The 15,326-nt window shown below is 55.5% G+C and overlaps 1 protein-coding gene across 1 annotated transcript; it reads right to left on the reverse strand.

The window, feature by feature from the left end:
* On the reverse strand, positions 1 to 9,357 carry FOXC1 (forkhead box C1). The gene is made up of 2 exons (XM_078001361.1): positions 9,046 to 9,357; positions 1 to 7,298 (listed from the first exon to the last, which is right to left on the reverse strand). Exon 2 carries the CDS (start codon positions 3,427 to 3,429, stop codon positions 1,774 to 1,776), a length of 1,656 nt encoding a protein of 551 aa, XP_077857487.1. The 5' UTR covers positions 3,430 to 7,298; positions 9,046 to 9,357; the 3' UTR covers positions 1 to 1,773.
* Between the last annotated feature and the right edge of the window lie 5,969 nt (positions 9,358 to 15,326).

Below are 15,326 nucleotides of genomic sequence, written 5' to 3' on the forward strand. Positions count from 1 at the left end.
TTTTTGACTGAAATTAAAGTGTATTTATTTGCAGCAATCCTTTAACAATGATCAAATTTTGACAACAAGCAACAGCAATTACTGCTTAAGTGTTGCCTCTAGATAGGAGCGGCAGATAGCAGGAAACTGTATTATCTCCAAAACAAACTGCAAGCCCCCCCACGCCTGTAATCAAATCGCCATCTCCCCAAAGTCTGATTGGCAGGGCAGATCACCCTAAGATAAGGAATTTATTACATTTCCTGGGTTATTTACAAAAGGGGGAGGGCCAATCCGGATTGTCCCCTAGGTTTAACTGTAAATTAACAAGAAAAATTGGTTTAAAAAGAAACCACCCTAGACCAAAGTGTTCTGCTCCTCTCGCCTTCCTTCTTGTTATTGCTTTAAATCTTTTTCAAAAATAATTGTTCTACAAACATATTTTCTAAAATAGTTTCCCAAAGATTAAATATCCCTTTCCAACCCGCAGTATATTTTTAAAAAAGCAATCCTTCTATGTAATACATGAAGGATTGTAAATGGGGGAGAATTATATACATACATTTAAAAACTAGTTTATGTTTCCTTTTATAAAGGACTGAAATTAACAGGAAAAAATCTATTCAGCATCTGGCGCACAGGGATGTGTAATTTGCATTGCAATTTTATATGGAATACACAAGCCAAATATTTGTGCATATCTGGCCGCACAGTCCCATCTCTGGGCACACAGGTATCACCGTGGTAAGACCGCGGCTGATTCATGGGCCTAAAATTTCCGAATCCTGGTCTGTCATTAGTGAGAAAACGTATTTGTTTATATGCCAACTCCAATCTGTTTAGAAAAATATCTTTTTACTAGCCTCAAAGCAAGCTGACTATATAGCACATTTTGCAGAAGATGCTGCAGGAGAATAATTCTAAACAAAAAGACTTTCAGTAAAATTTGACACGGACTAGTCAGAGGGTTTCTCCATTTTTCAGAGATTTAGGTGGAGAATAGGTAACTTCTAGTGTTTTCTCTCTGAAATCTTTTTTCGTAATAATTAAAGCTCTATTAAAGTATCCAGACATATAGGTCTCATTCAAACTGAATGGTAATTTATTAATAAACAATGAATATGTTCAACAAAAAGAAAAGAGGATAGAATAAGATTAATACAGTTTCCCTTTTTATAATGAGAAAAAAAGCACAATTTAAAGTTTCAGGCAATTTAACGTCAGGTTTTGGAAACACTTTCTGGCGTTTGGTCCACGACATCCAACTACAAATTAAAAATAAATTACTATGTTGCAATTTACATTTTAAAACAAGTCCATGAATAAAAAGAAAGCGACTTTCATAAACGGGGACTTTCCCCTCCCTTCAACATAGGATAAAATAATATCTTACAGGTGAGAGGCAAGGAAGAAGGCAAGAGAGGGGAGACGGGGGAAGGGAAAGCAGGTCTCTGAAAAGCGAGAAGAAACTTACGTGTTATCTGGAGTAACACTGTCCTTTAATAAACCATGATTTTGCTGTCTCTGTACAAAACAGTTTACAGGTTTGTTTATTTAGATAAGGCAAAGTGGAGGTGGCTCTGAATTAATCTGTTAAGAAAATAGAGTTTTCTTCGTGCTGGTGCTGGTGAGCTGAATTTTTGGAGGGATATTCTGTTCGCTGGTGTGGTGAATATTCTCAAGGTTTTGTTTTGTTTTTTAATTGGATTTTTTTTTTAGTTTCGATTTTGCCTTGATGGGTTCCTTTGGCTTTTCCTGCTTTGGGGTTCGATTCAGTTCGGCTTTGAGAGGGTGTCAGAACTTGCTACAGTCATAGACGAAAGCTCCGGACGTGCGGTACAGAGACTGGCTGGAAGGGAAGGCCATTTGACAGCTACTATTCCCGTTCACTGGAGAGTTGTTCAAGCCGATCCTCTGCGACTCGAACATCTCCCGCACCGAGTGGAAGTTCTGCTGCTGGCCCGGGTAGCCTGCGGCCGCCGCCGCCGCCGCCGCGCTCGCCAAGTGGCCCAGGTCTCCGCCTGCCTGGTTCAGGTACCACGAGGTGAGGCGGCCCTGGTGGGCCGCAGGGTGGTGGCCGGCCTCCTGGCCTCCCCCGCCGCCGCCGCCGCCGTGACTCAGGGACGACGAGCTGCTGCTGGTGACCGGAGGCAGAGAGTAGTCGGGCAGGGGGTCGTCCACGGCCGAGCCGCCCGCGCCCCCGGGCGCGCCCTGCAAGTGGCCCCCGCGCTCGCCGGCCGCGTACAGGCTCATGGCCTGCAGGTTGCAGTGGTAGGTCCCGGCGCCGCCCGCAGCCCCCGCGCCCCCCGCGCCGCCGCCGCCGCCCGAGCTGCCCGCGCTGGAGCTCTGGCTGCAGGGGGAGCTGTAGAGGGAGCTCTGACCCGGAGAGTAGGCGCCGAGCGCCAGCGGGGGTGCGATCCCTGCGCGCGAGGACGCTGCAGCCGAGGCCAGAAGGCCGGAGCCGAGCTCCGCTGCCGCGCTCTGCGGCGACCCCCGCAGCGACGTCATGATGTTGTCCACGCTGAAGCCCTGGCTATGGTGCGGCGGCGGAGGCGCGGAGGGCGCGGGCGGCGGCGGCGCGGAATCCGCACCGTCCAGGCTGAGCGGCCGCGCCGAAGGCAGGCTGCCCGGGGGGCTACTCCCGCTGGACAGGCTGCTGCTGCTGCTGTCGGGGCTCTCGATCTTGGGCACCGTGGCGGCGCTGCCGCTGCCCAGGGCGGCGGCCGGGGACAGGGGCTGGGGCGGCGAGGGGCACGTACCGTTCTCGGTCTTGATGTCCTGGATGCGCACGGGCGGCGGCTGCGGGCCGGGCGCGTTGCCGTCGGCCTGCTCGGGCGGCGCGGGCGGGGGCTGGCGGCCGGGCGGGGGCGGCTCCTTGAGGTGCAGCCTGTCCTTCTCCTCCTTGTCCTTCACCGCGTCCTTCTTCTTGAAGCGCCGCCGCCGCCGCAGGAAGCTGCCGTTCTCGAACATGTTGTAGGAGTCCGGATCCAGCGTCCAGTAGCTGCCCTTGCCCGGCTTCTTGTCGTCGCGCGGCACCTTGACGAAGCACTCGTTGAGCGAGAGGTTGTGGCGGATGCTGTTCTGCCAGCCCTGCTTGTTGTCCCGGTAGAAGGGGAAGCGGTCCATGATGAACTGGTAGATGCCGTTCAGGGTGATCTTCTTGTCCGGGGCGTTCTGGATGGCCATGGTGATGAGCGCGATGTAGCTATAGGGCGGCTTCACCATGTCCTTGGGCTGCGGCTGTGGCGTGTAGGGCCCGTAGGCGCGGGCCATGCCGCCCGGGTACTGCTCGGCGTGCGCAGGGTGCGAGTACACGCTCATGGGGGCCGGCATGGCGGTGTAGCCGCCCCCGGCCGCCGCGGCCGCCGCGCGGTAGTAGCTCTGCTCGCCGCCGAGGTAGGGCACCACTCCCAGGGAGTTGGGGCTGGACACCGAGTAGCGCGCCTGCATGGCCCCCGCTCGCCGCCGCCCCGCGCCGCCCGCCGCCCCCCACCCTCGCTCGGGCCGGGCCGCGCCGCGCCGGCCGCCGAGTCCGAGTCCGGGCCCGGCCGAGCTGGTGCCGGCCCGCTGCGCTGTGCGTCCGGCTGCGCTGCCGCCTCTCCCGGCGCTCGCTGGGGCTGGCTCCTCCGGCGCCTCGGGCTACCTCGGGGCCCGCGCGGCCGCGAGGCGGGGTCGCTGCGAGGGGAGAAGGCCGGGCCGGGCCGCGGCAGACCGCCTTGCAGGAACTCGCGGCGCAGCTTCCAGGCGCAAACGGGGAAAAGCAGACAAAAAGAAAGAACTAGCAGGCGCCCTTCTCGCCACACTGCCTGCGCCTTCCAGGAGACTCTGCCCCGAGCTGCCGGCGAAGGCGGCCAAATAACCAGGGCGGGGGGGGCCGCGCGCCGGCCGCCTGCCCGGGCCCCGCGTCACCTTTTCTCGGTCTCTCGCGCGCCAACCGCTTAAGGAAGCATTGGGAAAACTTCTGAACTTTTGAGCATCCGTCACCCAGGCGAGGACTTTTTTACGCAGTTACACTTTTTTCCGGGCAGCGGGGCCCCGCCCCGCCAACGGCGGCAGCCAATGGGAGGTGAGAACCGCCTCTGAATGAGCCGGAGGCCGAGCCCTGCCGGCCCGCTCCCGGAGGCCGGAGGACCGCGGGGCTGACCACACGCGCGCCGGCCGCCCTGGCCCGGGCCCCGGCCCTGCGCCCGCGCCGGCGCCCGGCCCGCCGTCGGTTCGCCCCCCGCAGTCCACCTGCCCGCCGCCGGCGCCCGGCAGACCTCCCACCCGGGCCCTGCGGACCCACGCCCGCTCTTCGCGCAGACTTCCTGGGTCCTCCCGGGCCCCGTGCAGACCCTACCTCCGTCCACCGCTCCCGAATGGCCCTGGCGTCTCCGCCCCGCCTCGCGCTGGCTCGCTCCATTCCTTCGCCCGCCCCGCCGACGCCAGCCCTGGGGTCGCCCCGGCCTCTCCTCCCCGCCGCCTCTCCTCTCCCGCAGCCCCTTCCCTCCCTTCTCCAACGTCAGTCTCACTCGGGTCTTTGACGTCTCCGGCTTTTCTCCACTTGGAGGTTCTCCTGTCCTGAACTCGGCTACAAAGGACATGATTTTGAGGGCTCGGTCACAGCCAGGCCCTGTTCGCGGTGGGGAAGAAGACTCGTTGCCCATCTGGCCCCCCTCCATGACCCCTCCCCAGTCGAAATTAAGGCAAGGGGTGCGGGGCCCTGCTGGGAGTTTCCGACGGCCGTTCACCCGCGAAGCATGAGCCTGCCCCACTGCGGGCCGCCCTGCTTCTCTCCCCCCTCCCCGGGGGGCCCTTGGCGGCCTGAGGGTGCGGACGGCAAGGGCTGCGGGAGCACGGCTGCTTCCCCGCGCGCCCCTGCTCTCCCGCGAGGGTCCCGCCGCCTCGCCGCCGCCCCCTCTGATTGCGTCAGGCGCATTTCGGCTGAGATGAGGGGTCAGGCTGCGGGCTCGGCGACATTAGCAGGTGTGATGACAAGAAACAAATAAATATGTCTAAGAGCTTAACGCTTCCCCAGGCCAGTCTCCATCTCCACATGCGCGGGGCTGCCGGCTCGCAGACATAACGGGTGTGTCTGGGAGAACGTACAGGATCGCACCTGGAGGGCGGTTCAAGGATTCTGGGGGGATACGCACAGAAGGGCCCCCGCTTCTTGTGCACAGGCCTGAGATTTGCCGTCGCTGGGTGGTTGGAATGGGACAGGAAGAAGAGAAACGAGGGAAAGAAACGAAGGACCGGGAAAGAGCCAGGCCTCCCCCGCGACCCCGGCACGGCGATTCTGCATTTTAGCGACTTTAGGAGAGACCCTCCCGGAGGCTGAATCCCAAGTTGTTCACTAGAAGCTGGGGGAAGTGGCGAGTTCAGGAGACTGCAAAGAAGCGTGCGTGACGCATTTAACAGCTCCGCTCCCCATGATTTCCGACCATCTGTTAACTCCAAGGACATGTTCGGGGCCCCTTTTGTCTCCCCTGTTCGAATCCCGGCTTCCTCACGTTGGCAGGAAAATTCAAATTGCAGCTTCGGCTGTTACATGTGAAGGATGCTGACGTGTAGCAGGCGCATCTCCGTGTCACCTGAACATTTAAAAAGTACTGTTTCATGATGGACATTGACATCGAAGAAAAGAGGACCTGCCTCTTCTGGAATTAGCCTTTGGAGGAGGGAGGGTTGCCCCGAGGTTGCTCTGAATCCCGGGGCCGCTGCCTCCTGGCCTGCTGTGCGCCGGGGTCTCTGGAGGCTCCTTTTCCAGGTGGTTTGCAGGCCAAGTCACTGGTGGGCTGGAGAAGCACCAACAGGAGGCTCAGTACTTGCTGGTTGCCAAGGACACTAGACAGGGGCGAGGGTGGTGGTGAAGCCCCACGACTTGAACACTTAATTCGTGTTCAGCCCCCAGCCCGGCACCCTGAAGGTCTTATCAGCGCACTTGGTCGAGGCTTTAAGCAGTGCTCTGGCTTCAGCCTGGAGGAGATTTAAGTGGTCTCCTTGAACACCTCAACAAGTGGTGAATTCGGTCTTTAAGCTGCTTTTTGCACTGCTAGCGGTGCGCGGAGATGAACGCAGCGATTACGGATGCTTTGTTTTCCGAATGCGGGAAACGCCTTCGGCCCCGAGTTTTGCAACAGGCAATTGTGCCCCGCCGCCCCCTCCCCCACCAGCCTGTCGCCTCCTGCTCTTCCCTGCCTCCTCCCTCCATCGGCCCAGTGAAGTGTAAACAGCTTGTTATGTAAATTGCAAATCGAACTGCAGCGGTGTTCTCAGCTCTCTGTTTTGGGTATAAAAGTTGCCGTTGTGAAATTAGTATCTGGCATGCGAAAAAAAATGGAGGGATGTGGTTTTATCAAGATCAACTTTCCACTGGTTTAGCTCTGCATATTCGCCAAGAAAAGATATTTGCATTTGTGTTTTATAAACTTACTCGGAAGCAAGCCTCCAGTAAGCGACTTGATTGTATTTCAAGCACTTATTTCATTTTTGTTGTTAGTGGTGTTATTTGAACATTAACACGCACACATGAAGTCTTTGGGGGAACAGGTTAAAGTTTTTATTTTCAGGTTACAGTTTTTGATGCCCCTTTCTGCTACTCCAGGGGGTGCTTCAATCATCCTCTTCCGCACATCTCTTGACTCATTTGGCAAAAGAGCCCCCACAGGAACCCTTCGGCTTCTTTTCTGACACCTCACGTACTTGCAGCCTGAAGGCCCCGCAGGCGACAGCGGTAATGGATGTTTGGTGGAACCCTCCCTCGGCCCACACTCCGCCCCTCCCCAGCAGGCCGGGCAACAATTCCCAGGACCCACCGAGGAGTGCTCAGCTCGGAGGAGGGGGAGTGACGTCACAGCGATGTTCAAAACAAAGTCTCCCCTGGCCCCACCATAGAAAAGCACCAGGAAGGGGAATGTGGCGAGCACTCCAGGAAATGCTCGGACTGGGGACCAGGTGACACTGTAGGAATGTGTGTGCTGGGGGATGGGATGGTGTCCTAAATACGGGTCACCAGGAGCCAGAAGGCGCTCTCTTTCTTTTTCTTTTTCAAGTAAAGTAGAGGGAGTGGAGATCGGGATGGGGGCAGTCCCGAAAAATCACTCCGTAGGGGTGTGAGCTCCGGGTGTGAGCTCGGCTCTTATAGTGCGGATTGTCCCCGACACAGCCCAGTCACCTCTGAGGTGTGCCTAGACGCCCTCTCCCTTACCTCCCCGCTTTCTGGCTTCTCCATCCTCTGGGCTCTGGGTTCAGCCCTGAAAGCTGGACTGTGGGCTGGAGTGGGGAGGCGAGGGCAGGTAGGATACCAGCTTCAGGGGGAGCTCCACCTGGCCCAGGACCTAGGGGACAACAGAAAAGGCAGGCTTAGAACATGATGGAAAGCGCTTCTCCTGCTCCACTCGGGTCAGTGATTCCTGGGGGCTCTGCACACACAGGAGGGAGGCTGCAAGTCCACAGCTGCCTCAGCATCTTTCCCTTTGCTGAGGGAGACAAAGTGGAAGATTAAGGCAATTAACCTCAGAAGGCCACTAGAAAACTGCCCACTGGGCTGCCATCACAGACCACTGGAGCAAGGTCCGCTTGGGGGTGTCTTTGAGCTATTTAGACTACTTAGATAATTGTCTGAGTTCTCCACTTGGCCTCCTTTGCTTAGACCAGAAGCCCAAGGGTAGGGGAGGATATCCTGGTATCAATGCCCGGTATTCGTTTTCAAACCACCAGGCCGGCAGGCAACGTTTGTCATCGGTGCGACTTTTCAGCGGAGGAAGGAGTGGGGACCGAACATCTGTGTGGCCGCGACCTTGGGTAGATACTCCTTAGCTAGGAGATTTTCAAGTAGAGGTTTTGTTAGCACAGTCAGCACAGTTCCAATTCAGCCCCCTCCCTAGTAGAAAAATAACTTCTACAATAAACGAAAAGAGCGTTTGGTTTTCGATTGTTTTAAAGACAAAGTGATCCATATTGCCTGTCTACATGATTGGATTAATCCGATAGTTGCCCTCCTAGGGGCAGACCTCCACGGGAAGTTTGTGTGACGGGATAATTTAATGTCATCTCCTAACTCCCCTAGATGGGCGGTTCCCCTATTTACTCACCCAGGAGAAAGTCAGCCAACACCTGCTCTTTCCCGCCTCGGGATGGCCCACCTGTCGCCCCTTTGCAGAAAAGCCCCCGCCTCGAAGGGCGTTTCGGGGGCTCAGAGCCGAGCTAAGCTGCAAGAAGGGGCCGTAGGGAATGCGGGAAGTGAATCTTTAACTTTGGTGCCCGGCTTCAAAAGACTCAGGGCTGCCTGTGTTCAGGCAGAGGTAAATGGAGATTCAAACTGTCACCTTGCATTAACAATCCGGAATAAAAATAAAATTTGTAAAGGGATAGATGATCGGAAAGAACAAATGGTGCGTGTGTGCACGCACGAGCTCCAGTTTCTCCCCATCCAGGTCCCCAGCGGACCCAGAGCGGCCGCCGCACTCCACGGCCTGGGAGGGCAGAGGCCCCGCAGCCTCCCAACCTGGGCTCCTGTGGGGCGGAGTGGGGGGGCGGGCCGCGCAGGGCGGGCGAGTCCCCAGGTCCCAGAATCTGCCAGAGCCAGGGTGCGCGGCGCAGGGTGCGGCGGGCGCCGGCCGTCGGAGGACTGCAGGGCGAAAGCGCCTTCCTGGGGCTGGAGCGGAAGGCGTGTGCGCCTGCATGGACGCGCCTTGGCTACGGGTGTCGGAAGACAGGGCTTTGCTCCGTGAGACAGACCCACAGACAGCTCCGGAGCCGCCGGCGTGGTGAGGTGGGCTGCAACCTTGCAGGTGGCGGGCTGTTCCCGGGTCTCCGGCCCCGCGCCGCAGCGGACCCAGGCGCCCGGGCTGCCGCCAGCCTTCCTTCCGAGGGCTCCCTTGGCAGAGCCCTGCGCCCTGGGACCTTCCTTCCGAAGTCCCTCACCCGGGTCGGGGAGTAGCACCACGCGGACGCACCGCCGGGCCTGCTGCGGGTAAGGCGCGCTCGGCCCCCCGCCCCCCACTCTGAACCTTTGGGCAGCAGCCCCAGGGCCCTGGGCCGGGCCGGCGTTTGCACCTCTCAGGGCAGGGACAAGGCCGGTACCTGGCTCGGTGCCGCTGGCCTCCCCTGAGGGCCTGAGGGCCGACGCCGCCGGGAACTGCGGGTCCTCGAGAGTGGGTGGGCGCCCGGACGCGTGCACTGGTGACCCGGTGGTCTCTGCTCCCAGGCCGCCCTCCGCAGGCTCCCCGCCGCTTCCCCGCATGCGTAGGTAGAAGAAGGGACGATGTGGACGCCCGGAGGCCGCTTGGTCCACCCAGACGGGGGCTCTCAGGCTGGGGGACCAGACCCCGGCAGGTCCCGCGCGGGGGAACCCGGGGCCAGGCAGCCGTCCCGGGCGCCCGCACCGGGCACTGCGCGTGCTACGAGCGCCCCCTGCCGTCGGAGGCGTAGTCTCCGCGGCGCCTCTGCCCGCGCCGGGCCCCGAAGGCCGGCTCAGCCCATCCATCCCGCCACAGCGTCCCTTGGGAACCCGGTCTCTAGAGAAGGAGGCTTGGGGAAGACCACGCCGCCGGCGTAGGACCCCGCAGGGCCTGGCACCTGGTTTTCCTAGGCTGCAACTCTCGTCCCTCAGGGTCCAGGCGGGAATAGCCCCATCGGGGAGACCATCTCAGACTGCCAGGCACAGACCACAGATGCTTTTGTTCCTGGAGTGGAGGGAGGTGACCTGAGACTGGAGCTTTCAGCCACCACTACGCATTCCTTCCAGGCGGCCCTTTTAATTGATGTACACGTTACAGAAAAAGCAAGGCCGCTCCATCAAGTGAATTACATTGTGGGAGATGCCAAGGAATGTATTTACTGGCAGCCAGGTTTGCCAATAAAAGTTGCAAATAAAGACTGCTGGTTTCCAGGAAAATGTACTTCTGTTTTTTAAGCACTCCTTAGTCTTAATTACCAAAAACTGAGCCTCCAAAGAACCGGTTTCGAGAACAGGACCAGTGAGTGGCGGTACTGACTAGGTCTCACACTCCCACGTGCAATTACGCACCCCGAAGTCACCTATGGGAACAAGGACCATGCATCTCTATGGCTTTGCCCGCAGAGAGGCTTGTCCGTATTTACATACGCAGCAGACACAGACACAGGCTAAACGCTGGCACACAGAGAGGTATGCATTCGGATTAGCGCTGTTTAGTTTGGAAGTGAAAAAATAAGTTTGTCTTAAACTATGGCAAATAGGCGAATTTCCACAGAAATAAATGTGTGCGAGGAAAGGAGGCACTTGCTCTGTAGTGTTTAGTTATGGTTGCCCTGGTAGTTCTTTTTAGTCCAGCTGGGTTGACTATAAATGAAGGCAGCAGAGAAATGCAGAATTTACTTTTGCTAAAGGTTAGCTTTGGCTTGGGGTCACAAGGACCCCAGTGGGAATTAGAAAATCTCCCCACTCACTAGATGGAGCAGCACCTCCCCCCAACAAAAAAAAGGGGTTTGGGGCGGAGTGTGCACACTAATGAGAGGCAGATTTATTCCATGTTTCTCCAATCTTAAACACGGACACTAACAACCACAATTACAAGGACAGGTAAGATGCACTGAACACTTAGTATGCGGTCATCCTGCTGCGTGCTTTAAATACTCCTTTCGGCCGGGCGCGGTGGCTCAAGCCTGTAATCCCAGCACTTTGGGAGGCCGAGACGGGTGGATCACTAGGTCAGCAGATCGAGACCATCCTGGCTAACACGGTGAAACCCCGTCTCTACTAAAAAATACAAAAAACTAGCCGGGCGAGGTGGCGGGCGCCTGTAGTCCCAGCTACTCAGGAGGCTGAGGCAGGAGAATGGCCCGAACCCGGGAGGCGGAGCTTGCAGTGAGCTGAGATCCGGCCACTGCACTCCAGCCTGGGCCACAGAGCGAGACTCCGTCTCAAAAAAAAAATAAAAATAAAAATAAAAAAATAAATACTCCTTTCACCTAATCCTCACAAGGACGCTGACATGGATACTATGATCTATATCGTATACATGAGGAAACTGAGCTTAAAGAGAAGAAAGAGCTTGCCCCAGGTTACACAGCCCTCGCGATGGCACTCTGCGTGGGCTTGCGGGATCTAAGATGCCATTTATGATAAGGTACAGTGCTTATCAGCCACTAAGAGGGGAAAAACTAAATTATTAAATATCATCAGTGGTAAATGTCATCTCTGTTTCAGTTGCTAAAATGTAAACAGAAAAATGTGCATTTCAGATCGATGATACATTTACTAATCCATGTAATCAACAAACACATAGAGGCCTGCTCCGTGTTTGGCCTTCTTCTAGCAGCTGGGTGTATAACGGAACACCCTTTGCAGACATCCATGAAGCTAAATACTAACTATCATGGGAAGGATGCTTACCCACAGCAACCCTTGAATCTATTATATATGTGTACACATACTGACTTGCATTGGTCTGGTTCATCTGCACACTTCTATACTATTCTAGAGATGCTCACACCAGTGCTATGAGGAGAAACTGGTATAAGGGCAAGCACAGAAAAATGGTATATATTTGGACACAGACATTCTGTATACGTGAATAAAGGACCTGCTGGTGAATGCATTTTTCTCTCCTCCTGGATGCTATCTGGTGGCTTCTCTCCTGCTTTCCTCTCCATTTAGTTTCCCCAAGGAAGATTCTCCAGAAAACACAGCAAATAAAGCAGAGAAGCTCTTTTCCGCCCTTACCCACAGCTCCAGACAGATGGGCAGGCAGGCAGGCCAGGAGCCTCAGGACACTGAGGAAGCAGGAACACTTCCTCTCGGACCCATGGCAGAAGTCAGCCAGAGGAGGCTGGAGGAGGGACAGGCAGCAGGAGGTGGGTTTCAGGTTGTAGCTCACCTCCAGGACACCATGGGGGACTGTCCAGAAGTCACCAAAGTCAAGCCCTTGGAATCATAGAGAGGGAAACTGAGGCTCTCAGAAGAGAGCTGGCCCAAGATCAGGAGGGCTCCTACCCAGGACTTGTAGTCTAGTGCGGCCTGCCCCCAGCAAATGCCCAGGCACCTCCGCCTTCAGTCCCACCAAGGCCTAGCGGCTGATGCAGCTGTTGTCTTTGGCCAGGTGGGCCTTGAGGGTCAGGATTGGGGTCGAAGCAGGGAAAAGGGGAGAGTGGGTGGCAGGGAAGATGAATGAAGGGCGGAGGGTGGCAGGACCTTTTTCCTTTTCCAGGAGTTCCTCCCTTGCCCAACACAAGCTTGGCTTGGGTCTGGACGATTGACCCAAAGACCAACCTTGGCGGGGAGAGAGAATCCCGGACGCAGAGCCAGAGGAGGCCCAAGACCTCAGTCTCCGGAGGTGTTTGGCCACCAAGGGGTGCGCGGGGCAGCAGGGGCTCTACTCTCCTGGGGTCCGGCCCATCACAGGGGTGCCCAGGGCCTCTCTGTGCCCTCTTCCCTGCAGAAGCCGGGGAAGCCCAGTCCTGGCGGAGTGGGGCACGGGGCACCGCGGCCCAGACCCCTGGGGAGCGCCCGGCCCTGCCGGCCGCAGCGACAGTCTGGGGCGGCCCTGCTTCTCCTCAAGACCTGCCGATGGGTCGGGGCGCCTGGTCTCCCGGTGTCTCCCCCTCGTGCGCAGGAAGGTGCTTTTAAAGGCCGGCCGCCGGGCACAAGCTCGAACTCTGCAGCCGCGCCGGCCTGTGTTTAGTCTGGCGCTGACGTCCTTCCTGAGCAGATGGTAAGAGGAAGCCTTCTCCGGGCCGTTCCTGCCGTCGCCCACCCGGCCCATCCATCATTTTCTCACCTACTGGCCCCAGGACCGCCAAGTCCTCACTGAGAACTCGGCAGAAAGTCCGAGCCAGGTCGCAGATCCCGCCACCTCTCCCGTGTGAGAGCCTTTCCTTCTTCCTTGAGCACAAAACTTCCATTATTGAATATCCCTGTGACGAAGCACGCACCAGATTAGATAAGGTTGAATTGGACTTTTATAGGGTGCCAGTATCGTCCACGAGACACTCTCCTTTTATTCGTGAGATTGTGCGCTTACAAGCATGGTTTGCTTGAGTAGTTATTACTGTCCTCAGACAGACAACATCTACCCACAGGGCGACTTCCTAGGCAAGGACTGCGGGCTGCCCAGGCGGGGGAGATTAGTTACTTGCCGAGAAAGAGCAAGTTACTAAAAGTTGCTGACATCTGGGGCCTGGCCCAGTCAGCCAGTAGCACTGTTTTGCTTTTGTGTGTGGCAATTCTGCATGGCGCCCGGTGCCATCCTAAGAAACGCACCCTGGGAGTTTTCATTGTTTGCCTTTGTGAGCATTTGCTATTAAAGGTGATGTGTTAGGCGTATTTGTTTTAGTGAGGAACGCATCCAGAGGCGGGCAGGCGTGTCACCGGGAGAATGTTTTGGCAGGAGTGGGGCAGGGGTTTTACATAATAGGAAAACAGATGCAGCTCCACCCTTCCAACATCAAGGCAAACACATCCACGCATTTTGTTTAATATCAGTCGCATTGTCTACTGTCTGCTGGAAGTAGGTTAGTTTTCTAGTAAACACCACTCTTACTGCTGCCAACTGTTTTTTCTGGAATGGGCTCAACCTCACCCAGGTCCTCCTGCTTTGTTAATTTCAGGTTGTCTTTGGATGTTTTAAAAGAGAGAGCTAATGCATGACAATAATATTTCCATATATATATGCAAGTATCTCTATCTATATATGTATATATATGTATATATATAGAGAGAGAGTCTTACTCTGCGGCCCGGGCTGGAGTGTAATGGAGGGATCCTTTTGCTTCTAAACAAAATTTGAGAAAACTATACCTCGTATTTCTCTTTCTCCTTAGCTGGGCAAATTTTGCATTTCCCTTGATTAGGCATTAAACGGAGTAAAATCAGTTTTTCTTATTCTTTTCTTCTTCTTGCTGGTTTGTACATCAGCTTTCCTGCTCATATCTCTACAGCTCTGCCGATTTCAAGGAGATTCATTTATCAGATGGTGTTGACAGTCTGCTGTAAATCTCATAAAAGGAGAGCTGGGCTTTATTTTCTGGCTGTGCCAGACATTTTCCAATTATTTAGAACCCAGAAGGCATCCCCAACTAGATCAGAGTAATATGAAATACAGGTCAAGTGCTGGATTCAAAGTCCTTGGCAATGTCCCTTTAAAAACAAATTTCTCTGATATGCCCAGATCTAGGTTTCCAATATTAGTGTAACTTTCAGTTTTATCCACCAGACAAACAAATATTGTAAGTGTCTACATTTGGGGCAAGAAGAAAATGATGGATGCATAATCTTTTTCTCTTAGGAAGAGTTTCTGGAATTTTGAGGAGTTCACTCTGGTGTGTACCTGGATGGTCTCAATTCGTCCTCCCCCAGGTGCCCCCCATTGCTGGCCGTTTACTACGCATAATTTTTAAAGTTTGACATTAGTTGGATGTGCAGGGATAGAGGACAGAATGGGGATGGCATCAGAAGAGAGATCAGAGGTCCAGAACTGTGAAGAAAGAGTGTGATGAGCCTTTTACTGTGAGCGACCACGTTCTCTGAGGAAGCACGAGGACTATGGTGTAAATTCCCTTATATTTGGAAGGGCTCATTGATGACCATAGGGTGCAAACTGTGTGAAAGGGAGGGACGTCGCAGGGAAGCCCCCTTCCCCTGGTTGGTGATGCCTCTGAAATCCCCCGGGGATGGCTGTGCACAGGGCATCCCTTGTCGTCTGCTGGCTGGATTGCAGTCCTTTTGGCTGCAGGGTGAGATGACTCCTTTTTCTGTCTTTTCTGTTTTAAAAGATACAGGACCTCTCTGAAATTTCAGTGCTGATTGCTTTGATGTCATCGTTTCCTTCATTAGAGACACTGGGCCCTGGGGGGAAGGGACAGAGGGAGGAGGTGGCTTAGAGAAGGCCCCTCTGGTGAAGAGAGCAGGGGAAACCCACACCCACTGGCTTCCAGAACTTGGAAAGAGGTGGCGGGCAGTCCCAGGATTTGAGCTTCTCAGCCAGCTCCTCCGTTCTAGGGGCAGCTGCTTCCTTTCCTCGGGTGCAGAGAAGACTGGGCCAGCTCGGGAGCTCCAGCGGAGGAGGCACTCAGGTGTGGGGCCAGCGCTGGGGCTCGCTTCTCCGCTGGAGCGTGGGTGTCGAGTGTGGGTGTTCACCCTGAATATTTTCCGTCTCTCTGTGGAGCTCTACCTCTGCCCGGTCCAATTTCTGCCCACATTCCGTATACGCCATGAAAGGCCGTTTTTCTTTTTGAAGCAAATCCAAAATAATACACATGATGAAGTGCAGGCAGGATGCCTGTGGAAAAAAGAACTTCTCCAATTATTTCAGTGGAACGAAATAGTTGGGCTCTCCAAGCAAAATCTGACTGAGAAATCTGACCTTCCTGCATTTAAGGCTGAG

This window comes from Macaca mulatta, chromosome 4 (assembly GCF_049350105.2).
Source record: "Macaca mulatta isolate MMU2019108-1 chromosome 4, T2T-MMU8v2.0, whole genome shotgun sequence".
In the NCBI taxonomy this organism is placed as follows: Eukaryota; Metazoa; Chordata; class Mammalia; order Primates; family Cercopithecidae; genus Macaca; species Macaca mulatta.

Excerpts from the sequence above, each read along its gene's own strand:
- FOXC1 (XM_078001361.1), bottom strand. The coding sequence starts at position 3,429 with ATGCAGGCGCGCTACTCGGTGTCCAGCCCCAACTCCCTGGGAGTGGTG.